This window comes from Staurois parvus, unplaced genomic scaffold (assembly GCF_062004578.1).
Source record: "Staurois parvus isolate SC_StPar_1 unplaced genomic scaffold, SC_StPar_1.0 ptg000034l, whole genome shotgun sequence".
In the NCBI taxonomy this organism is placed as follows: Eukaryota; Metazoa; Chordata; class Amphibia; order Anura; family Ranidae; genus Staurois; species Staurois parvus.
Genome location: NW_028317830.1, coordinates 2,403,427 through 2,429,007, shown reverse-complemented (window position 1 = coordinate 2,429,007; position 25,581 = coordinate 2,403,427). Strand labels below are relative to the sequence as shown.

The window sequence follows — 25,581 nt, the reverse complement described above, 5'->3', positions numbered from 1 at the left end:
AGATTCAGAACGGCATCTTCACCCAGTGACCTCTCACATCCTCACGCATGGCTGTGTTTCACCACTCCCTTTACATACGGTACTCATTAAAGGTATATGCCTCTCATATAAATGACTGGCAGAAATTGCTTATGTAATATGTGGAGGACGCCCCCTTTCTTCCAATACGCCAGCCAGCGATTCACTTCCTCTTATCGCTCCACTGCCATAGAGAAGAAGGAAATTGCATGGCATAATATTGCTTAAACACTTTATTTACAATTGGTAAACCCTACTCACAATGATATAGTAAGAAGCCCACATACATAGCATCCAACTCTGCACGAGCAACTCTGCCAGCCCCCATTAGTGACAGTTTATGGCCGAATTTTCAGCATCTCACCCAGTCCCGTCCCAGGGCATTACTTCCCGGAACGGCATCTGATGTCACTTCTGGTTGCCATTTAGCCACTTCCAACGCATTTCGTCTTTTCACAGAAAATGTTTCAGTTTCTCTTCTATTTTAGATCATCTGAAGGAAGAATGTATGACTGATGCAGTCTAATATAGTAAATCTGCCTCGCAGCTCCTGTTTAGCATTGCCTAGCTAAGCAACAGAATTGATAAATGCCTCCTTTGCTTGTGTTAGGAGTGTTGTAAGTACAGGAGTCATAATGGAGACCGAACCCCAAAACAATAAGGGACCCAACACCTCTGTGCTCCTCAACTCTTTCCATGAGCCCCTCCTGCCCCCGTGTCCACATGTTACTCTGTTTATCAGGTGCTGTGATATTGAATGTTCAGCTATGAATATTTTAAACACGTGCTCTTCAAGATACCAAATCTTCGGCCAGAAAATGTTACGATGGCTGCAGGGAAGGCTCTGTTTTAGGATGGATGTACACTGTTCCCTGTGCTTGCAGCATGCATGTTACTGCACGGGTGTAGGTGTGAATGGGACCATAGAGTTACCCCTCAAAATGGACATGTATGGATGGAATTGTTTTGCTTCACAAAGCAGGTGAGTCAGAAGGGAAGGTCAGGCAGTGATGAGAAGCAGTGGAGGTACACAGAATGCAGAGTGTTTGGCCAGCCGCTCCCATTGTACCAGGTCATGACCACCAGCCAAGAACAGGTTTCACAGATATTACTATAGTCCAACTCATTCAAAAAGATATAAAGCGAGCGCTCATATAATAAGCCGCTAGAACACTCCAAGGAATCACTAAACCTGGTACCATAAATAACAAAATAGTGCAGCGCTAAGACATAAAAATGTGAAAATAGGAATACGTGAGTATAAAGTTCATAAAATCCATAAATTCATCATGAATATTCCTCAGAAAACTTGAAAATAGGAATCCACTCTATATTAGGTAGGTGACTGGAATCGTATAGATAAATTGCGCACTCACCGACCGCACATTAAATATGCGCATATATATGACCATCTATCCAGGTAATCAGCCAGACATACGGACCATCTATCCGGATATTCAGCCAGACACACGGACCATCCCTCCCAGGTGGATCATCAGCCTTGGGTGTAGTGGTATACAGAGAAGCCAAAGGAGCACTCAGAGCCAGTGTATGAAGGTGGATGAGCCCCCTCTTCTGGGTACAGGGTACACTAGGGACCAGCTGCTGTAGATCTTTTCCCTGAGGTTATGTTACTCCATGTGCTGGCGTCCATCTTGGATCAAGGCTGATGATCCACCTGGGAGGGATGGTCCGTGTGTCTGGCTGAATATCCGGATAGATGGTCCATATGTCTGGCTGCTTACCTGGATAGATGGTCATATATATGCGCATATTTAATGTACGGTCGGTGAGTGCGCAATTTATCTATACAATTCCAGTCACCTATCCAATATAGAGTGGATTCCTATTTTCAAGTTTTCTGCGGAATATTCATGATGAATTTATGGATTTTGTGAACTTTATACTCACCTATTCCTATTTTCACATTTTTATGTCTTAACGCTGCACTATAGTCCAACTCATGCTTCTTTTTTTTTTAACAAAAAACTTATCTCCCCAAGAAAAACTTTTTTTTTCTTTTTAGGGGATTGTTCAGATTCCAATTGCCACCCAAATGCCACTTGTTCAGAATTTGGAGGATACGGGGAGTGCACATGTAAAGAGGGGTTTACTGGAGATGGAATATCTTGTACTGATATAGATGAATGTTCGGACTTTAAAACCAACCAATGCTACCATTATGGAATCTGTCAAAACACTATTGGATCGTACACCTGTAATTGTTTGAGAGGATTTCAATACAAGGAAGAATTTGGTTGTGTTGACATTGATGAGTGTTCGAGCCTCTTTATCAGTGGCTGTGATCCAAAAGCCATATGTACAAATTATGTTGGATCTTACACCTGTACTTGTCCCTATGGATATTATGGATATGGATATCACTGCGAGATCAATGAATGCCAAGGATCACCATGTCACTCTAATGAAGACTGTGTTAAGTACAGCGGATCCTATTCCTGTATTGACCCTTGCTCCAGCCATACCGTACTTAATGACCCCTGGCGCAGTACTTCTAATAAATTGAATGACAGTAACTGGTATAACTGTTATTGTTGTGACATTGGCATGTCTGGCTGGTATCGGTTTAAAGGAGAATATGACCAGCAAATCCCTGAGCACTGCGTACCACAATCTAGCTGTGGCACTGAAATCCCCATTTGGATGAACGGCTCCCACCCTACAGTCAGTGACGGCATTGTGAATCGTACAGCTTGTTCCAACATGTATGGCGGATGCTGCACACAATCTTATGATATTTCTGTGAAAATGTGTCCGGGAGGATTTTATGTGTATAAACTACAGAGTACAGCAACCTGCAAATCTGCTTATTGTACAGGTAAGTACTGACACAAAATGTAATTTAGTATGTTGTCTTCATTTATAAAGCAATATAGATTCATTTGTGTTACCTTTACTTTCAGTTTCTAAAACCTTCTTTGTGTTCCTTCTCTTCCAGAATCCAAATATAGCTGCTCAGGGGTGGACTGCGCTCCGGATGAGGAATGTAGAATTGTGGGCGGTAATTCTGGCTGTTACTGCAAAAATTCATCATCTACTACTAACGGGATACAACCGGGAAATCAAGCTAGTAAGTTATAAATTCATGAGGTTTTCCATACAAATTACACGTAGGAGGAGCTCTCCCTACATTTCTAAGGGGTTAGTTTATGAAGGACTCAGTAGGAAATTTGCCCAGTGAACTTATCGGGGCTATTTGGCCTTGTGATAGTCAATGGCATTCGCCTGGCATGCCATAGTCACATTCACCACATTCACCACATATCACAAGTGCAGTAAGCTGTCAAAGCAAATGTTGCTGAGGGTTCAAAGTCCAAGACAATTAAAATGACAACAACAAAAAAGTCCACACGTTTCGGTGCGAGTCTGCAGTCTTTTCTTCAGGTCTTTAGAAGTTGCATATGAAGAGAGAGACACTGGTAAAGAATCAATTCTGGTTTCATTATAAAATAGTTACAATAATTTATTAAAGGAGAAGTACAGCCAACGCTCTTTTGGTTGTACTTCTCCTGTGGATCACAGGAGTGCAGTTTGTTCTGCACTCCTGTGACCCTTTTTCAGCTGACAGCAGGCTGAAGCCCGCTGTTTGCTGATGTCACTCAGCCAGTCCAGGCTGGGAAAAGATCCCCACTTTAAAGTCGGGATCAACCCCAGAGTCTGTAGCAGCACCTGGCTCAGCCTGTCAGTGATACATTGAGAGCCTGAGCCAGCAGCTCCCTCCCCCTCCACAGCCCAGCACTCCAGTGAGCGTGTGGGGGGACAGAGTGTCAGGGCAGGAGCTGGGGAACGGACAGGCAGGCCTAAAGACAGAGTCACGCACCGAGTGACGACAACCACCACCCACAGACCGGAGTCCCTCAGGGCGCGGAGTCTAAGCCCCAGGCTGCCCTTCACCAGGGCCCCTGATGGTGGGGATGGACTTGACGCAGCCAGGGATCAGGTCGCGGCCCCCGAGTAACCCCAGCTGCAGTAATGGCCGCCGCCAATGGCGTATAGCTGGTAGGAACCAGATAAGAACGATAGCGTAGTCGGACAGGCCGGGTCGATAACAGCGGGACAGACAGTACAGAACGGTAGACAAGAATATACAGGTCACAAGCCGGGTTCAGCAACGGGAGGTCAGATAAAGGGATAAGGCTGAGAATAGTCTTAGTCAAAGCCGAGTCAGTTTCCAGGAGAGCCACGAGAGTAGAACAAGAGCTTGCAACAACACAATCATACAGGACACAAATGCAAAGAGCAAGTGCAGACAACGGGCTTAAATGTGATCAACCACACCCCCCCTGGAGGAGCTGCAGAGGCCTGAAAGTATAAAAGGCTCCCACCATGCTTTGCAGAAACTCAAGATGGATGCCAGCACATGGAGCAGCATAACCTCTGGGAAAAGGTAGGACCTTGACACAGAGCAGACAATGGTGACTGACAGTCACCACTCTCTGCTCAAAGTGTCTATGACAGGGGTGTCCAAACTTTTTTTCAAAGAGGGCCAGATTGGATGAAGTGAACATGGTGGAGGGCCGAACATTTTTCCGAACATTCTTTGAACCATTACAATTAAATGCAAATAAATTATTTTATGCCAAGTTAATTGCAAACGACATACTTTTCATTTCATAACATTAAGATCAACTGACAGCTGAGTTTTCACAATGTATTGAAAATAAATTAAAAAAACACTTACCTGCACTAATGTGAAGGGTGAAAAAGGTAGCTGGAGCTGAAGTCTCTGCTTGGCAGCCGGGAGGGGAAGAGAAACACACTTCACGCTGGAAGCCCGGCCCTGACGTCACCGCCCTCTGTCGCTCCCAGCGCGGCGCAGTCACGCATGCGCACTGCTCTCAAGCAGAAGACTGTCTGCCACAGAAGGGAGGGCCGTGCGACAGCCACATTTACACAGACCAGGGAGAACGTGCCGCAGTCAAGCATGCGCACTGCCCTCTGCTCTCAAGCAGAAGACTGTCTGCCATAGAAGGGAGGGCCGTGGGAGGGCCACATTACACAGAGCAGGGGGGGCTGTTGGAATACCGTATTAAACCGACCCCCGGGCCGTAAATGGCCCGCGGGCCGGACTTTGGACATGCCTGGTCTATGAGGACTCAGTGATCAGCGATAATGTGATCGCTGAGTTCTCACCCTAAGAGGTGCCGGGGGACAGATGCAGCATCGTACCAATGCTGCACCCACCTAGGTAAGTGTATCTGGGGGGAAAAAGCCATCACATACTTCTCTTTCAATCAATGTGTTTATTGTTTCTCATCAATAATACAGTTAACCAAAGATGATCATTGCATTTTCAGCTCAACCAGCCGACCCTTTTATAAACGGGGTGAATGTTTTAGTAAAGATTTCTCTTCTTTTGAAGAGCAGATGTAGCCAAATGTCAGAGAATGTAATTTTCACTTGGAACATTTTGGACTGGCAGCTAATAATTTTGTTTTTTACATGGGATGAATATTGTCCAAGAATACTGGAAGCATTTTGTGTGACTATAAGGCAAATTGGACATCAAATTGTTTATTATTAGATACCTAAATATCATAAAACCTAACTCCAAGATATGTAGACTATAGTATAAAAAAATACAACTTATCCAAATACACATATTTTACTTACCTGAAGTCACAGTCATGTGACAACCCTGCTCTCTTCTTCTGTTTACTTCCTGGGGCCCTTCTCCAGGTGTCCACATCACTTCCTGCATGATGTGGACATCTACTGGTCAAGGTGACACTTTAGTGACCAGGGTCCTTTCCAGAGGCTGGAGAACTCTTGGGAACATTGAGGGGACAACTGCACCAGGAACATACCGAGCAGGGAAATGTAATGAACCCTGATAAAATGACTTAATAATAAATAATAGTTTACAATGTACACCCCAATACAGTATGGTCCTCTTTTCTACCTATGTAGGTTACCTCACACCCAACGTCACCTGTGGTATGGGGAACATAGAAGTGAGGTTCAGCAAATGTCTCCTGGAGAAGCTGGGCTATAACACCTCATCCATCCATCTGAAAGACAATTCTTGCCAAAGAATCATTGAAAGAAGTGATAAAAGTTACCTCACTTTTGTTATATCGCCAGTAAATGGTAGTTGTGGAGGATACATTTTGGTACGTATAGGTCCAACAACGTATTATCCATTTTTATATCATATGTGACTTACTACCCAAACTTCGAGAAGCTTAAAGATATACAGAGATTACAGAACGATTAAAATGCAACCAAATGTTATATTCATACAATGTTTGCATGAACAGTGTTTCCCAATGCTCTTTTAGAAGCCTTTGATGTTCATTCAAAAGTTTCTTGCGCTCCATGGACATGGATGTTTGTAAATAAATGCCATTTTCTGTGTGAATAAACACGTGGTCATCTGGATACACCATTATATGAAAATAGAAAACTGATTCAAAAATAGTTGAATCTAACATATAAAAAAAAATTAAATCAAAGCACAGCAAATATATTTTCTGGGAGCACCAACCATGAATAAACAAATGACTTTGGATGTGCTACCAGGAAAATAGAGAGCTAACATATACACCAAAATTGTATTTTTGTTGTACCAATATCATATTAAAAAAAACAACTTTGTTAATTCTTTAACATGAGGCACAAGACAGTAACACCAGAGTGATTGATCCTATCCACTTAGCTAGATCACGTATGTCTCTGCTGAGGTTTCTCTCCACGGACACAGAGAAAGCATTTGACCATGTTGATTGGCAGTTTTTGGGATCAAAGATTTTGTACATACTGTTGGTCTGGAAACCACACATGCTAACATGGATTTCCACCCTCTTCTCCTCCCCACAAGTAGCAGTTCAGATTAATGAAACAATAAATGAGTGATCTCTCCAGAGTCTAGACCAGCAATGGGCAAACTACGGCCCGCGGGCCGTATACGGCCCGGCGGACCTTTTAATCCGGCCCGCGGAGCGTGATACCAAAAAAAAACAGCCAGGGCAGCTCGCTCAAATGCAATGATTGGCCAGTCTCGCTGCCACTCACATCCTGATAGCCAGTGATTGGCTGTCAGGATGTGTGTAGGCGGGGCAGCGTGACGAACGTGAGGGGAGCTAGGCTCCTCTCACAGTCTGCCCTGAAGACCGGAACGGAGCGGGAACACGGCGAGAGGAACGCGTGGAGCAAAGGTAAGTAAATTGACACAGGGGGGACTTGGGGACTTAATATGGGGGATGAATTAATATGGGGAATGAATTACTATAGGGGGGATGAATTACTATAGGGGGGATGAATTACTATGGGGGATGAATTACTATATGGGGGATGAATTACTATATGGGGGATGAATTACTATGGGGGATGAATTACTATGGGGGATGAATTACTATATGGGGGATGAATTACTATATGGGGGATGAATTACTATGGGGGATGAATTACTATATGGGGGATGAATTACTATGGGGGATGAATTACTATATGGGGGATTAATTACTATGGGGGATGAATTACTATGGGGGATGAATTACTATATGGGGGATGAATTACTATGGGGGATGAATTACTATGGGGGATGAATTACTATAGGGGGGATGAATTACTATATGGGGGATGAATTACTATGGGGGATGAATTACTATATGGGGGATTAATTACTATGGGGGATGAATTACTATATGGGGGATTAATTACTATGGGGGATGAATTACTATATGGGGGATGAATTACTATGGGGGATGAATTACTATATGGGGGATGAATTACTATATGGGGGATGAATTACTATATGGGGGATGAATTACTATGGGGGATGAATTACTATATGGGGGATTAATTACTATATGGGGGATGAATTACTATGGGGGATGAATTACTATGGGGGATGAATTACTATATGGGGGATGAATTACTATATGGGGGATGAATTACTATATGGGGGATGAATTACTATGGGGGATGAATTACTATATGGGGGATGAATTACTATATGGGGGATGAATTACTATATGGGGGATGAATTACTATGGGGGATGAATTACTATATGGGGGATTAATTACTATATGGGGGATGAATTACTATGGGGGATGAATTACTATATGGGGGATGAATTACTATGGGGGATGAATTACTATATGGGGGATTAATTACTATGGGGGATGAATTACTATGGGGGATGAATTACTATATGGGGGATGAATTACTATGGGGGATGAATTACTATGGGGGATGAATTACTATAGGGGGGATGAATTACTATATGGGGGATGAATTACTATGGGGGATGAATTACTATATGGGGGATTAATTACTATGGGGGATGAATTACTATATGGGGGATTAATTACTATGGGGGATGAAATACTATATGGGGGATGAATTACTATATGGGGGATTAATTACTATGGGGGATGAATTACTATATGGGGGATTAATTACTATGGGGGATGAAATACTATGGGGGATGAATTACTATATGGGGGATTAATTACTATATGGGGGATTAATTACTATATGGGGGATGAATTACTATGGGGGATGAATTACTATATGGGGGATGAATTACTATATGGGGGATGAATTACTATATGGGGGATTAATTACTATGGGGGATGAATTACTATATGGGGGATGAATTACTATGGGGGATGAATTACTATGGGGGATGAATTACTATATGGGGGATTAATTACTATGCTTACTATGGGGGAATATTACTATACTTACTATGGATGGCATGGTAGTGGCTGGGCCGGCCAGCAGCTAGTCCGGCCCCCGGGTCCAATATATGAACCCATTGCGGCCCTCAAGTCAAAAAGTTTGCCCACCCCTGGTCTAGACCGACTTTGTGACGTAAGCCACCAGAGGGCTCCTGTGAAAAGTAGTCATGTGTCCCATAGATGAAGTAGGGCCAAAAAAGCTTAGGCCCTACTTCTTATATAGTACTTCTTTACCATCAAAATGGCTTTCCATGCTGAAGTGCTCCTTTCCTTTCATCTGGGCCACCAATTAAAGTCAGTCTGAAATATCTGGGGGTCCAGATCACCCTGATTCATATCTACTATTTGACACCAATTTACATCCCCTGTAAATGTCCGAAATAAGTATGATTCAAACTCTCCCCATATTAATCCCTGTGTCATTTTTTGGTGTGTCTTTGCTCATTGCTCTTGAGGTTTATATGAAGGGATAACCCTATATTTGGATCTCAATTTTTACCCTCCCTAAGCAGAAGGGGGCCAATATGCTGTACTATAAAGCTCTACACTTAGCACAAGTATTCAGCTGGTGTATTCAAACTAAGATAGAAACCGTGGGTGGAGATAGAACAAGAGCATTTTCAGATTCTATTGTCCTCGGCTCCATGACTATCTTCCTTAAATTTGCCATCCTTTTCTGCACACCCAACTATAGGAGATACATTGAAGGCTATAGCCTCAACTATCTCTTCACCTAAGATCTCACCACATCCCTCTCCCATGATACCTATTCTGAGAAATATAGAGTTCATTACTGGAACCTCCATCAAACACATAAATCATCTTTGAAACTAGGAAAATGTTGATTTCCACCTTGAGATTTTTTTTTTCTCTTGACCATACAACACTTGATAGTTCCCCCATTTGCTGTATGGTCATCATTTCAGATTCACCATTTTCTGATGACTACCATAGCCCAAACTGACCCCATCTGAAGCACAATTTCTTTTGAAAACTTATGTCATGAATAATTTTCTACACCTCACCTTGAGTGTCACCTCTACAAACTCTTAATATCTCCCTAACCAGGATACATCTCACCTTATATACAAAAATGGGAAATCAATTTAGGGATGTCCTTCTCCCCAGCTAAAACTGGGAGAGCCATCTTGTTTGTGTATAAGTCCCCATAGCCCATACATTTCAGGAGCAGGGATACATGATACTATGGCAATTGCGGGACCCAGCATTTCCCCACAGGAGTTTTCTGCAAATATCTCATTTCTGTTTGTGATGCTCCTCAGAGGCGGGTGCTTTACTGCACATTATGTCATTTTTACACAGTTAGAAATGTTTGTCGTGTCAGTAAGTAGTTATTACCAAATGTGTACATCTGTCATGTACAACTTCCATGTAGTACTTCCATATGCCAAAGAAGGTTAAAGGTTCTAGAAAAAAAGAATAATTACTGCAACAGAACTCAAGAGCTATCACCCGAGAACCCCACCAATGCCACCTGGCAAGATCTAGCCCAACCTGTTGGGGTACTCAGAGAAAGAAAATGGGCAATCAAAAAGCAACATAGAATAAAAAATAGATGAGACAACAATCTGCAACATGACAAAGTCACAAAATGTATTTACATATAATCATAGGTAACATAAAAAAATAAACAATTAAGGAGGAGCGTAAACAAGGGTGCAGTGCTAAAAGCTCAATACATTCATAAAAATCTGTATATATAAAATACACTACATATAGAATATAACCAATAAATAGTTCATAAATAATGAGATAAAAGACAGTTCATAAAGTGACTCTCATGCTCCTGTAATAATTAGAACCGGTGTCCGTGCGGTGATATAGTAGATAATTCGCACTCACCGGACGTGCATATGAAATGCGCCTTTATATCAATATTACAGATGTCATCAGTATTCGGTCAGGAACTGGGTGGTCTTAACTCTAAGGAACTGGGTGGTCTTCCCTCTAAGGAACTAGGTGGTCTTAACTCCAAGGAACTGGGTGGTCTTAACTCCAAGGAACTGGGTGGTCTTAACTCTAAGGAACTGGGTGGTCTTCCCTCTAAGGAACTAGGTGGTCTTAACTCCAAGGAACTGGGTGGTCTTAACTCCAAGGAACTGGGTGGTCTTAACTCTAAGGAACTGGGTGGTCTTCCCTCTAAGGAACTAGGTGGTCTTAACTCCAAGGAACTGGGTGGTCTTAACTCCAAGGAACTGGGTGGTCTTAACTCTAAGGAACTAGGTGGTCTTAACTCCAAGGAACTGGGTGGTCTTAACTCTAAGGAACTGGGTGGTCTTCCCTCTAAGGAACTAGGTGGTCTTCCCTTTAAGGGATGGTTGGTCATCAGGCAGGATCCGTGTGGGTTTATACAAATGATCCTCGTCCGTCAGGGTTCCCTTTAAGGGATGAGACTGGTATTGCTCCCTGGGTGGTATTCCTTTTTATGGATGCAGGGATTCGTCCTGAGGCAGTATGACCTGGGAAGTGAAGACTCCTCCCAGGGGGTTAGAACAAAAGGATGTCCATAGTGTAGTATGGTTAAAAGTATTATAATGAGGCATATCAAAACCAAAAGTTAAAATTGATGCATCAGAAGTACATTAGAGTGTAAGCAGACGTTTCCTGTATAGGGGACTAACCGTCTGGTAATCAAAGATGGCCGCCGAAGCTCCACGTTGCTCCGGTGGTGTGATGTCACGGCGCGACCCCCCTCTGAAGACGTGCTTGAGCACGATATGCGTCAGGAGGAGCCATATCGCCCCGTGACATCACACCTATTCATAAGGGTGAGTCAAACTCTAAGGAGAACATACATATAAGTGAAAGTTACCATAGACAGGGCCAAATGATATTCCCAATTTACATAAATGATATGAAAATGCCAAGTAACCAAGTAAACGAATGAAAGATGTTTTTGCCATGAATTGCTCTTTGAATTTTCTGCAAATGTTGTTTTTCAGAACAATGGAACTAATATCACATATAGAAATACCGTGTACCTAACACCACAATCTGGAGTAATGATAAAAGATGAGTACCCCATAGACTTTCATTGCTCTTATCCATCAGATATGGAGATCAACCTTCTAACCGCTGTCAGCACCTATGTAGTGTGAGTCACTTTTCCTTGGTACCTTTCCTAGATACAGGTGTAGTGCTGAGTGAGCTGAGATCGCATTCAAATGGTGGAACTGTCCAATTGGTGTCCGGTCCTATAGAAATGTCCTGTCTATATAGCACTTACATATTCCAGAGTACTTTATACACTAGGCTCCACTTTTCAAACTATTACAGTCTACCTACTAACCTAATCCAGCAGAGGGCCTTTAGGATTTTACAGTGTTTGTCAAGCCAGGTCATATGCAATATGATATGATATATGATATGATGGGTCCTATCATAGGCCTCCTATGGCATCTCATCATGATTCTAATAACATCCACTGTTCAAATCCTGATGAAGGGGGAGGCCTTTCCCCTGAAATGCTGAAATGTGATGTGCCCTGGGATTGGCTCAAGTAGGGTTGAGTGAATTTCAAAGAAGCTCAGATGCTGAACTCAGCCCCCCCCCCCTTAAAAAAAAAGAAATATCTCAAAGAGAAAACGTTATTGCATTTTGGTCAATAGATAGAGCTGTTGATATAGGCAGAAACAAATATAGGACATTTTGTTCAACTCCCCCCATAGGCTCTGCTATTTATATCTGATACCAAAAACTAACATCATTTCCTTACATTTTTACTTACTATTATTTTAATGTTATCTATATTGTGTTACAGCTCGGCTATTATCAATGTGGCTGGAAATGCAAGTTTCACAATTACGATGGGTTTATTCAAAGATTCCAGCTATATCACCCCATATACTGCCTCCCAGATGTGGCTGGACTCCTCCTCCATGCTATATGTTGGTGTCATTGTAACCGGAGCTACGGGCTCATCGCCATTTGTGCTCGTCATGAAAAACTGCTACGCCTCTCCAACAGCTGACAGCTCCTATGGCCCCCGATATGATATCATTACCAACCAGTAAGTTCATTCATTATATGTGTTGTATATTATTCTTCACAAAGCTTTGTCACTTTCATATTTTCCCTGTGTTGCCAATTAAACCCAGAGCACCCAATCAGATCTGCAAGAAGATAAAATTGAATATTTTATAGCAGGAAAAGACAAATGCCAGGAAAACCCATATCCCTCACATATAGATGAGTGACATGGGTTGCAGGAATCCCATCACCACTTCATTGGTGAGATGATTGGTTGCTACCCCCTTCCCTTGACGTCATTTATATGATAGCAATACACGGGATGACATTGTATAAAGTGTCACAGATGGTTTTCCTTGCTAGTAAAAGAAAGGCAGCACACTCTAAATTGAAAGCCAGAGTTAAAGATTTAATAAATGGTCCCATGCAAGACAGCTCCACCCCTGGACACATTTTTCTCCTTTTTCAGCTTATTCGTAGAGTAGGAGCTAAAAAGTGGGGAGGTTCTCTTATAAAAGGAGTGACAATTTATTTCCCAGAATAGACTGTGAAAAAAATGTTTCCTTACCTATTACCTATACACTAGTGACTGTTGTCACCTTCAAAGTAGTCCTCTTCTGAAGAGGCACAGTGCCGGAAACATTCCTGGAATTCATTTTCCAGAACATTGCACAGTATCTTTGTCACAGCATGCTGGATGTCCAGAATATCATCAAATCTGCGTCTTTTAAAGGCATTTTTAAATTTTTAGAAACAGCCAAAACTCACTGTGCTAAGTCAGGAGAATTAGGTGAATGGTCAAGTTTAGAAATGGATTTATGGGCCAGGAACTTCTGAACACTTACATCATCATATGCAGGAGAATCCACCTGTCAGGCCAGAGTTCTGTTTTTTTTCCTCTGAACAAGTTTTCTGTCCACATTTGCATCCATCCTTGCATTTTTGGCTGTCCAGTTCTTTTGTTATTGAGTGCATCTTCCTCCCTCTCCTTAAACCGCCATTAAGTGTTCAAAAACACACCCCAAGACGTTCTTACCACTAACTCTCCATTCAACCTGACAGACAAGAAGCCAACAGCCTCAACATGGCTCCCTCACCCCTTGTGGAGGGACAGTGCTCTGTTATGCCACTGAGATTGGGGGATTGGCTAAGGCAGTGTTTTTCAACCTTTTTTGTGCAAAGGCACACTTTTTTCATGAAAAAAATCACGAGGCACACCACCATTAGAAAATGTTAAAAAAATGTATTGAAAAACTTTTTGACTTGAGGGCCGCAATGGGTTCATATATTGGACCCGGGGGCCGGACCAAGAGTAGATGAATGATGTGTATGTGTCATCCATAGTAAGTATAGTAATATTCCCCCATAGTAAGCATAGTAATTAATCCCCCATATAGTAATTCATCCCCCATAGTAATTCATCCCCCATATAGTAATTCATCCCCCATAGTAATTCATCCCCCATAGTAATTCATCCCCCATAGTAATTCATCCCCCATATAGTAATTCATCCCCCATATAGTAATTCATCCCCCATATAGTAATTCATCCCCCATAGTAATTCATCCCCCCTATAGTAATTCATCCCCCATATAGTAATTCATCCCCCATAGTAATTCATCCCCCATAGTAATTCATCCCCCATATAGTAATTCATCCCCCATAGTAATTCATCCCCCATAGTAATTCATCCCCCATATTAATTCAACCCCCATATTAAGTCCCCAAGCCCCCCCTGTGTCAATTCACTTACCTTTGCTCTGCGCGTTCCTCTCGCCGTTCCGGTGTAGCATGAAAATCTGTCTCCTATGAGGATCTGTCCCCCTCGACGTATCTGCGCATGTGCCAGTTTCAGGCATTAGCAGCCGATCAGCGATCTCCGGCACATGTGCAGAAACGTTGAGGGGGACAGATCATCCTGACAGTATCACGCTCCGCGGGCCGGATTAAAAGGTCCGCCGGGCCGTATACGGCCCGCGGGCCGTAGTTTGCCCATTGCTGTTCTAATGATTGGTCTATTTGTGAGCCGAGGCCACATGTTACGGATGAAATTGCAATTTTTCCCACGGCACACCAGACAATATCTCACGGCACACTAGTGTGCCGCGGCACAGTGGTTGAAAAACGCTGGGCTAAGGACACCACACCGAGTTGAACATTTGTCCTAATCCTGACCCCAGTTCTGCCAACACCAGACTTCCTGCTCTCTGCTATGTTCACCTGCAATGCTTCTCCCCATCTGACGAAACAGATCTCCACAGGCTCATCCTGGCTCCACCGACAAAAAGAAGTCATTTATTCTATGATGAGACAGATCATGGGAGCACTGAGAGAGGATATGGAGGAGAAAAGATGGAAGGTATCCTTGTCACTTCAAAGAGTCACGGACCTTGAAAATAACCAAAGTGCAGACCACTGCCATCAATTTCACTTACAGGCTTACAGCCATAGTCATGAACCCCCGAAACCTGGGAAATTATGCAGAGTACAGAAAGTTTGTGTTCATTAAACTTATAAAAAATGAGAAATTTGAGATAAGATGACAACCAACCTGCTCTATTGTGTTAGAATCTTCTCAATTAGATGCCACTGTCCAAAGCCATAAATTCTCACTTCCAAAACTGCAAAGAAATAGCAAAAAACACAGGCAGACTCGATGGACCACTTGACCTTTTTCTGCCGTCACTTTTCTATGTTTCTATTAAAAAATAAAGATTTTCTACTACAAGATCAGTGGATCAAGATGAGTTCAAGGTCAATGGATCAAGATGGGTATCATCAAAATCAGTTCCAGATCATTGACTCAACAAATTGTAGCATAACAGTCAGTTAACTAGAACTTGTGGGGTCTTTCTTGGGTATCTCAGTGACAGGTTTCCTTTAAAGGTCAGACAGACAATGTTCGGGTGGGCATATTGTCCTTCTCATTGTCAGTGGGGGGCTTACTGTCTCTACATTGAAGTCAGTGTGGGGGGGGGGGGTGGCATACAGTCCTTTTCATTACTAAATTCCTTTTTCAGCTTATTCATAGAGTAGGAGCTAACAGGTGGGGGGGGGGGGGTGTTCTCTTATATGAGGTGTGGCAATTTGTTTCCCAGAATCGACTTGTGAAGAGGAACACTTTTGTAGACAAGTGTATAAATAGTCAATGAGTTTGCTAGCTCTCATGTGGATGCAATGAGCAGGCTAGATACTGAACCATGGAGAGCAGAAAAGATCTGAGTAGCAAGGTAATGGAACTTTATTAAGACAGAAAAGGATATAGAAAGATATCCAAAGCCTTGAATATGCCAGTCAGTTCTGTCCAATCCCTTATTAGGAAATGGAAAGTTCAGGGATCTCTACACAACAAGCCAAGGTCAGGTAGACCAAGAAAAGATTGCAGCTACAACTGTTAGAAGATTTGTTCGGAATACAAAAAATAAAACTACAGGTCCTCTAAGGGGAAATACCATCTGCTCTGGAAAAGAGACAGTGTGGTTGATCTGAAGGAGCACAAAACAACAAAAATGAGCTGCATGGTCGAGTTGCCAGAAAGAAGCCTTTACTGCCCCAATGCCACAAAAAAATCCCAGTGAGGTGTGTTAATGTGTTGTCGAGCATATTGTAACTGGGCATATGGTAATTTATAAATATTTGTTATCCATCGAAAATGGACAACTCACCACCAGAGGAGGAACACCAAAATATCATCATCTATAATAAAGGGATACAGTAAATCCAATTTAAAAAAAATCAACCCTGCTGGTGTAAGTATGTTTAATGTAAATATCCAAAACACCTTGCATTGACCAAAAATTTAAAAAAAAAATCTCCTCCTCTGATAGGCCTCTCAGTTCATTAAATTTATTAAATAATCCTGGATTTCTAGAGCCCTGGTGTATTTACCATGTACATCGATAAACTGTTTAGCAAAATGTGCTCTAGTATTCATATAATGTGTAATGCAGGCCCTAGAGGGGTCAAAAATCGGACAATTTTTCTCTAAAAAAAAAAAACGAAAAATCGGTCGTTCAATTGGCCGACGTTACCAGCAACGGTAAAAAAAATTGGCTGATTTTAATCCCGTCTACGGCCGGCAAATATAATAGCGAAGTGTCCCTGCAGAGAGCTCTGCTATTTCTTGACATTTCTTTGACATTTATAGCGGTTGCAACATTGTATCTATTTGTATCCATTTCGGATACAGATGTTTTTATTTGGAAACAAATAGATATAATGTTGCAACCGCTAGAAATGTCAAAGAAATAGCGGACTGGAATTCTTTTTCTGCTTCTTCTATTTCTTCTTCCTCTATTTCTTCTGCTTCTATTTCTTCTTCTTGCAGGTCACTGCTCATGCGCAGATTTTTTATCGGTAAAAAGATTAGCCGATTTGCCGCGAAAATTGTCCGATCAGCAAAATCAATTTTTTTTTCAAACTTTACCGATAAAAAAATCTGCCAAAATCCCAAAAAACGGCCGACCTATTAACCCACTAACGATCCGAAAATCGGCAGATTTTTTTTTCAGCCAAAAAATTGGCTGATTTTTGACCCATCTATGGCCTGCATTAGTGATCCCTTAGGCTATCACAGACCCTCCTCATCGTCCGACCCACATATGGATTTTAACATATGTTGCATTTTATTACATACACCCAAGGCCAGCACTACCACTAGTCAAATTAGGCAGCTGTCTAGGGCGCAATGACAACTAGGGTGTAGCCACAGCTGCTGGTGTCCCCTCTCCCTGGCTGCTCCTCTTCCTGCTCCCCCATGTACCTTCTCTGTACAGGCGCTGTACAGGATCTCCTCCTCCTAGCCCAACCTCTGCTGCTCCAGGGCTGACTCCGTACCCTACAGTGCCCCCTGTAGAAGCCCCAACAGCATCGCCGGTTTAGTTTCACTGTTTTTGGAAAAATGTGAAGGTATTTTTTTTTTGGGAGGGTGCTTGTAGCTTGTCTTGCCTAGGGCACAAAATAGTCCAGCACCAGCCCTGCATACAACACATACTGTGTGTAGTCTTACTGGCTATGCTGGTTCTCCTATTGGGTAGTTGATGTGAGTGAAGAATGACAGTGGAGGAACAGTGAAGTGTAAAACGTGGTTTAGTCATAAAAAAAGTAGTTTCATTGGATTCCACTGGTAACCTGAAACACTAATTTTGAGGCAAAATCAAGTTCACTGAAATTTCAAGGTCACCCTTTCCCTTATCTCCATTGCCCATAAAGGTATGGACAATTCTTGGTTCACCTTCTACTGCCATATTTGAAGAAGGACTTTGTTTTTTGTTTTTTGTTTTCTTGGTTTCTTCAAACTTAATAACAAGCCAGGCACTGCTGGACTAATGATCAACAAAAGAAGAGGACCACCCAGCCTAGTGTGCTAACAAAATAACAATGTATTTAGAATGTATAATAGAGGCGATCTACTCACAAACACATGACATGCATTGGCATATAATAGGATGCAGACGAGACCAACTCCAGGTCCATGGTACTCAGCCAGTGGTGTGGGAAGTCTCCGTAGCATTCTTACACATTTTGGGGGTCGGACCCTCTTCTTGTTCAAACATTTTATTGAATTTCCAAAGCCAAGAAACAAGTATAAGACATTTCAAATACATGTACAGAAAAAAAGGAGGAAAAAGGGGAAATGTCCTACAAAAACATCTAATGAGGAACCATGGAGAGACATGAGGGAATATTGTAAAACAAAGGGTGGCAAGACATGGCTAAGCTCTAGACAGGGAGCACTACTCCCAAAAACTACACGAAGATTCCATGTAAGGCAATGAGAGAAGGACAGAAGGAGAGAGGGTGGAAAGATTAGGAGAGACCAAGGGAGAGGACAGAGGAGGGGATGAAGGGATGTGTGATTTCCAGGACAGAAGGGGCAATCTCGGGACTGGACCAATGTATAGTTTACGCACCCCCCCCCCCCCATAAAAAGTTGCAGTACTTTGTTGTTCACTCACAGATCTGGGTACTGCACTCTAGGGGGAGGCAGAGAGCACAGCACACTCCTTGCTTTGCTTTCACTGCGCTCAGCTATTGAGCAGTCTGATGGCTCCCAGTGCCAATGACAGATCCGGCCTGAGCTCAGAGTCTGCTCAGCAAGACGGCCCTGGGGGACACACTCACCCCCACCATAATTTCCACTTACCATTGGCGAGCAGGCAAGTGGAAATGTTAAGCCCTGAGTTTAATTCATAGGGCCACCACTGGGCAAGACTAGAGAATGTTAAGGGAGGAGCAGCAAATCATCAGTTGGGTCGGACCCTCTTCTTCAGAGGCAAAATACTGTAAACTGCTAGACTAATGTCCTAAGATAAGCTTTTTGCCCATAAGAATACAGAACACATACAGTTGCAAGAAAAAGTATGTGAACCCCTTAGGATTACGTGGAGTTTTGCATGAATTGGGCATAAAATGTGCTCTGAACGTCATCTAAGTCACAACAATAGAAGAACACAGTCTGCTGAACATAATACTACACAAACATTAGATGTTGCCATGGTTTAATTGCACATAACATGTAAACATTCACAGTGCAGGGAGGAAAAAGTATGTGAGGCCCTAGCTTAATGACTTCTCCCAGAGCTAATTGGAGCCAGGAGTGAGCCAACCTTGACTCCAATCAGTGGGATGATATTGGACGTGTTGTGACAGCTGTCCTGCCCTTAAAAAACACACACCTGTTTTGGGTTTACTGGTTTCAAGAAGCACTGTCTGATGTGAACCATGCCTCGCAGAAAAGAGCTCTCAGAAGACCTACCATCAAGAATTGTTGACTTGCATGAAGCTGGAAAGGGTTACAAAAGTATCTCCTTGAGCCTTGATGTTCCTGTGTCCACGGTAAGACAGACTGTCTAAAATGGAGAAAGTTTAGCACTGTTGCTACTCTCCCTAGGTGTGGTCGTCCTGTAAAAATGACTGCAAGAGCACAGCGCAGAATGCTGCATGAGGTAAAGAAGAATCCCAGAGTGTCAGCTAAAGACCTACAGAAATCTCTGGCACATGCTAACATTTGTGTTGACACATCTACAATAAAGAAAACATTAAACAAGAATGGAGTACATGGGAGGACACCACGGAGGAAGCCATTGCTGTCCAAAAAGAATATAGCCGCACGTTTGAAGTTTGCAAAAGAGCACCTGGATGTTCCACAGCACTACTGGCAGAATATACTGTGGACAGATGAAACCAAGATTGAGTTGTTTGGGAAGAACACACAACACTATGTGTGGAGAAAAAAAGGCCCAGCACACCAACATCAAAACCTCATCCCCACTGTAAAACATGGGGGAGGGAGCATCATGGTTTGGGGCTGCTTTGCTGTCTCAGGGCCTGGACGGATTGTTGTCATTGATGGGAAAATGAATTCCAGAGTTTATCAAGACATTTTGCAGGAAAACGTACAACCATCTGTCCGCCAACTGCAGCTCCGCAGAGGATGGGTGATGCAACAGGACAATGACCCAAAGCATACAAGTCATTCAACAAAACAATGGCTGCAACAGCACAGAATACGCCTTCTGGAGTGGCCCAGTCAGAGTCCTGACCTCAACCCCATTGAAATGCTGTGGCATGACCTTAAGAGAGCGATTCACACCAGACATCCCAAGAATATTGCTACACTGAAACAGTTTTGTGAAGAGGAGTGGTCCAAAATGACTCCAGATCGTTGTGCAGGTCTGATCTGCAACTACAGGAAACGTTTGGTTGAGGTTATTGCTGCCAAAGGAGGGTCAACCAGTTATTAAGTCCAAAGGTTCACATACTTTTTCCTCCCTGCACTGTGAATGTTTACATGTTATGTGCAATTAAACCATGGCAACATCTAATGTTTGTGTAGTATTATGTTCAGCAGACTGTGTTCTTCTATTGTTGTGACTTAGATGACGTTCAGAGCACATTTTATGCCCAATTCATGCAAAACTCCACGTAATCCCAAGGGGTTCACATACTTTTTCTTGCAACTGTATGTGACGTGTTTGGCTCATATATTTTAATGTCTGATTACAATGGGATATTTTCAATTTAAAAAATACAAATCAGTGCATAAAAACCAAAAAAATCACATATACAGATCAGGAAAAATGTTGCATGGAAGGAAGTATTGGTAATGGATTATAGTCAGATTTCTAGCTGAATTTTGTTGAAAAAATTCTAATCCTTGTCTGATGATATCACTTTTAGATGCCCCAACATCAATGACCCAACAATCTCTGTGCTGGATAATGGAGTGTCCCTTAAAGGTTGTTTTTCACTTCAACTGTTTAAATTCCTGGGAGGCTACAGCCAAATTTATGTACACTGTCAGGTCGGCTTGTGTGACCCTTCCAGCTATGACTGCTCAGCTGTGAGTATTGATTGTGAAAATGTTTTTGGGGATTTCAGAAAAAACACGCAAGGATCAATGTACAGTTGAAACCGATACATGTGAAATGTTTCTCTTCAAATGGATTTTGTTAATCTGCTCAGCTAATCTTGTGGTTTAGAAACCCCTGCCACACTGCACAGCCAGGAAGGTAACTCTACTGTTACCCTTTTCCTTTGTCACCTGCTTGCTAATTGGACAAGGAGTTATCATAGTGATGATGATGGCTATTTATCTAATGAGCACGCTAGAGATAGGGATGGGACACAGGAGCCTGAAAACCTCTAAAAAGTAGGACCGGCGCCCTCTAGATATGTATTGAAGCAGCAGATGTTTTGGCAGATTGAACAGTTTAAATGTGCACACTGATAGGCTAATTGGGTTCCACCTATGCCGTCAGTATTGTGTGTATATTTGTAGTGGGGACATTCGAGTTTAGGAAAGGGGGGTACGAGGGTGCTTTCATTTTTTTATTATGATTATTTATTTTATTTACTTTTTTTTACACTGTCTCTTTAATTGTTTTTATCAACGTTATAGCTATCACAAGGGATGGACAACATTCCTTGTGAATGCATGGTACGTGACAGGTCCCCTTGATGGAGAGATTAGGGGTCTCTTAGACCCCAAATGTCTCCTCTGATCTTCAACGCGGTCCGATTGGCTGCTTTCCCAGCTGCTAATAGCCAGGTAAAGCAAGAGCCAAAACCGGGAGGGGACAAAACCTTGACTCTTCTGGATTCTGGGATCACAGAGAAGGTGGAACAATGTCAGTTCCTCTCTCTCTTTGTGTAGAGCAACTGTTCCAGCAGGTAGCAGCTGTCCCCGGCTCCTCGATCGGACAGGGGGAGCCCGGGAAAAGGCGGCGGCAGCAAAAAGTGGGGTTAAAGGAGGGGGGCCTTCCTACGCTTATAGAAGTGATCAAGTGGCTTTTTAGCCACTCAAATCACTTCTACTAAAAAGGCCATTGCAAGCTGTAAATCCTGATACTGGGATAATGCCTGAAGGTGCAGGCAGCATCCCCATATAGCCACTTTCTTCCCAGGACGCCATATGACGTCCACCTGTGGGGAAGTGGGTACACCCTATATTAAACAATTTTGTGCAAGAAATATAAAAAAAAAAAATTGGTTTAAATATTGTAATAAAAAATAAAGAAATAATAAAGTTAAAATTCAGACTTCAGAGTTTTCCTGAGGTCATGAAGGGCTTGAAGCACCACTCCAAGCAGAGGCTAGAATGTAGGGAGTGGGAGTGGGCGTCCATTCACCTATTCCACAAGTGCTGCATGTAAGGTGAGACTCCGCTCTAAAGCAGATCTTGTGCTCTTGGAATATGTTAGATTATGTGGCCCCAGCCAATGCCACTCTGGCCACACCCACTGAGGCGTTTCACCTCACCCACTGGGGCTTGATCACAGAGGTGTGACCTGGTGGGTGGGGCAAAATGTACCAGGGAGGATGGGCGGAGAGGCATTGGCTGAGGCCACATAATCTAATATATGCCAAGAGCACAAGATCCGGTTTAGAGCGGAGTCTCACACCTTCCATTCAGAGGTTTCCTCTCACACAATGCTCCTCGGATTGTTTTGCTGGTGACAAATAAATTATGGATACATTATGGATTTTTTTTTATTAGCTAGACCGGCAGTCTCCAAACTATCTAATCATAGGACCAGTTTACTGTCCATCAGACTCTTGGGGGGCCGGACTGTGGCCATTGGGAGTAGAAATTGTCCCAGCATCAGCGGCGTAAACAACAAATCTTTGCTATTAGGGGGGGTAATAGCACCCCTTCATTGGTGTCAGTGGGAGGAAAAGTGCCCAGTTGTGTCTGTGGGAGGAATAGTGCCCCATCATTGGTGGCAGTTTGATGAATAGTTTCTTATTATTGGTGTCATTGGAGGAATAGTGCCCCATCGTTGGTGTCAGTGGCAGGAATGTGCCCCATCATTGGCGTTAGTGGGAGGAATAGTGTCCTATTCTTGATGTCAGTGGAGGGAAATAGTGCCCCATCATTGGTGTCAGTGGGAGGAATAGTGCCCGATCAATGGTGTCAGTGGGAGGAATAGTGCCCCATCAATGGTGTCAGTGGGAGGAATAGTGCCCCATCAATGGTGTCAGTGGGAGGAATAGTGCCCCATCAATGGTGTCAGTGGGAGGAATAGTGCCCCATCATTGGTATCAGTGGGATGAATAGTGCCCCATCATTGGTGTCAGTGGGAGGAATAGTGTCCCATCATTGGTATCAGTGGGAGGAATAGTGTCCCATCATTGGTATCAGTGGGAGGAATAGTGCTCCATCATTGGTATCATTGGGAGGAATAGTGCCCCATCATTGGTGTCAGTGGGAGGAATAGTGCCCCATCATTGGTATCAGTGGGAGAAATAGTGCCCCATCATTGGTATCAGTGGGAGGAATAGTGTCCCATCATTGGTATCAGTGGGAGGAATAGTGCCCATCATTGGTATCAGTGGAAGGAATAGTGCCCCATCATTGGTGTCAGTGGGAGGAATAGTGCCCATCATTGGTATCAGTGGAAGGAATAGTGCCCAATCATTGGTGTCAGTGGGAGGAATAGTGCCCCATCATTGGTGTCAGTGGGAGGAATAGTGCCCCATCATTGGTGTCAGTGGGAGGAATAGTGCCCCATCATTGGTGTCAGTGGGAGGAATAGTGCCCCATCATTGGTATCAGTGGGAGGAATAGTGCCCCATCATTGGTATCAGTGGGAGGAATAGTGCCCCATCATTGGTATCAGTGGGAGGAATAGTGCCCCATCATTGGTATCAGTGGGAGGAATAGTGCCCCATCGTTGGTGTCAGTGGGAGGAATAGTGCCCATCATTGGTATCAGTGGAAGGAATAGTGCCCAATCATTGGTGTCAGTGGGAGGAATAGTGCCCCATCATTGGTGTCAGTGGGAGGAATAGTGCCCCATCATTGGTGTCAGTGGGAGGAATAGTGCCCCATCATTGGTGTCAGTGGGAGGAATAGTGCCCCATCATTGGTGTCAGTGGGAGGAATAGTGCCCCATCATTGGTATCAGTGGGAGGAATAGTGCCCCATCATTGGTATCAGTGGGAGGAATAGTGCCCCATCATTGGTATCAGTGGGAGGAATAGTGCCCCATCATTGGTATCAGTGGGAGGAATAGTGCCCCATCGTTGGTGTCAGTGGAAGGAATAGTGCCCCATCATTGGTATCAGTGGGAGGAATAGTGCCCCATCATTGGTATCAGTGGGAGGAATAGTGCCCCATCATTGGTGTCAGTGGGAAGAATAGTGTCCTATTTTTGGTGTCAGTGGGAGGAATAGTGCCCCATCATTGGTGTCAGTGGGAGGAATAGTGCCCCATCATTGGTGTCAGTGGGAGGAATAGTGCCCCATCATTGGTATCAGTGGGAGGAATAGTGCCCCATTATTGGTGTGAGTGGGAGGAATAGTGCCCCATCATTGGTATCAGTGGGAGGAATAGTGCCCCATCATTGGTATCAGTGGGAGGAATAGTGCCCCATCATTGGTGTCAGTGGGAGGAATAAGGCCCCATTATTGGTGTCAGTGGGAGGAATAGTGCCCCATCATTGGTGTCAGTGGGAGGAATAGTGCCCCATCATTGGTGTCAGTGGGGGGGAATAGTGCCCCATCATTGGTGTCAGTGGGAGGAATAGTTCCCCATCATTGGTGTCAGTGGGAGGAATAGTTCCCCATCATTGGTGTCAGTGGGAGGAATAGTGCCCCATCGTTGGTGTCAGTAGTAATAATTATGTCCTATTGCTGTGGGAGAAAAGGAATAGTATCTTGTATCAGTGGGAGGAAAAGTGCCCCTAGGACCGGATAAAGGCAAGTAAGGGGCCACATTTGGAAACCGCTGAGCTAGACCATCAAACATCTCTATTATTTTTTCTGAGTAAGAATATAATATCCTATTTTCTGATTTCAGTCGTGTTCTCTTAAGAGAGCTGCATCCATTGGCAATAATATTGTGAGACAAATGACGATCGGCCCCATCAATCACAGAGGTAAGAACCATTCTTAATAAACAAAAAATATATATTTTTATATATCTAAAGTGTGTTCTATAATGTACTGTGTGTATTCGGTTGTATTTCTTCTCAAAATATTTTTATAACAATGTTTGTGCAAATATTTCCCCCACGTTATTGAAAGCAAAACTCTCAGACATTTTTCTCATTTTACAACCCGCACATTTATAAAAGGAAACGGACTAAAAGAAAAGAAACGTCTTACTGCTGGAAGAAACGTAAATGTTAGAATTGAATACTGTTCTGACAATTCCTGTATTTATAGAAAATCGGATAGAATTCCCGGCTTCAGTTCAGTTGCAGCTGCAATTTGGTAAACTTAAATTAATTTAACCATTTCAATACCGGGCAATTTCCCCCCTTCCCCCCCAGGCCATTTTTCAGGTTTCAGCGCTCTCACACTTTGAATGACAATTGCGCGGTCATACAACATTGTACCCAAACTAAAATTTTATCAT

At 43.2% G+C, this 25,581-nt stretch overlaps 1 protein-coding gene across 1 annotated transcript in view; it reads left to right on the top strand.

Moving 5' to 3' along the window:
• LOC149470698 (uromodulin-like) overlaps positions 1 to 25,581 on the top strand; it is a 51,891-nt gene that overhangs the window by 19,176 nt on the left and 7,134 nt on the right. The window contains 7 exon segments of the mRNA XM_089661548.1: positions 2,045 to 2,857; positions 2,978 to 3,109; positions 5,950 to 6,152; positions 11,691 to 11,842; positions 12,509 to 12,757; positions 20,899 to 21,061; positions 25,021 to 25,099. Of these exon segments, the coding sequence (XP_089517674.1) occupies positions 2,045 to 2,857; positions 2,978 to 3,109; positions 5,950 to 6,152; positions 11,691 to 11,842; positions 12,509 to 12,757; positions 20,899 to 21,061; positions 25,021 to 25,099 (1,791 nt within the window).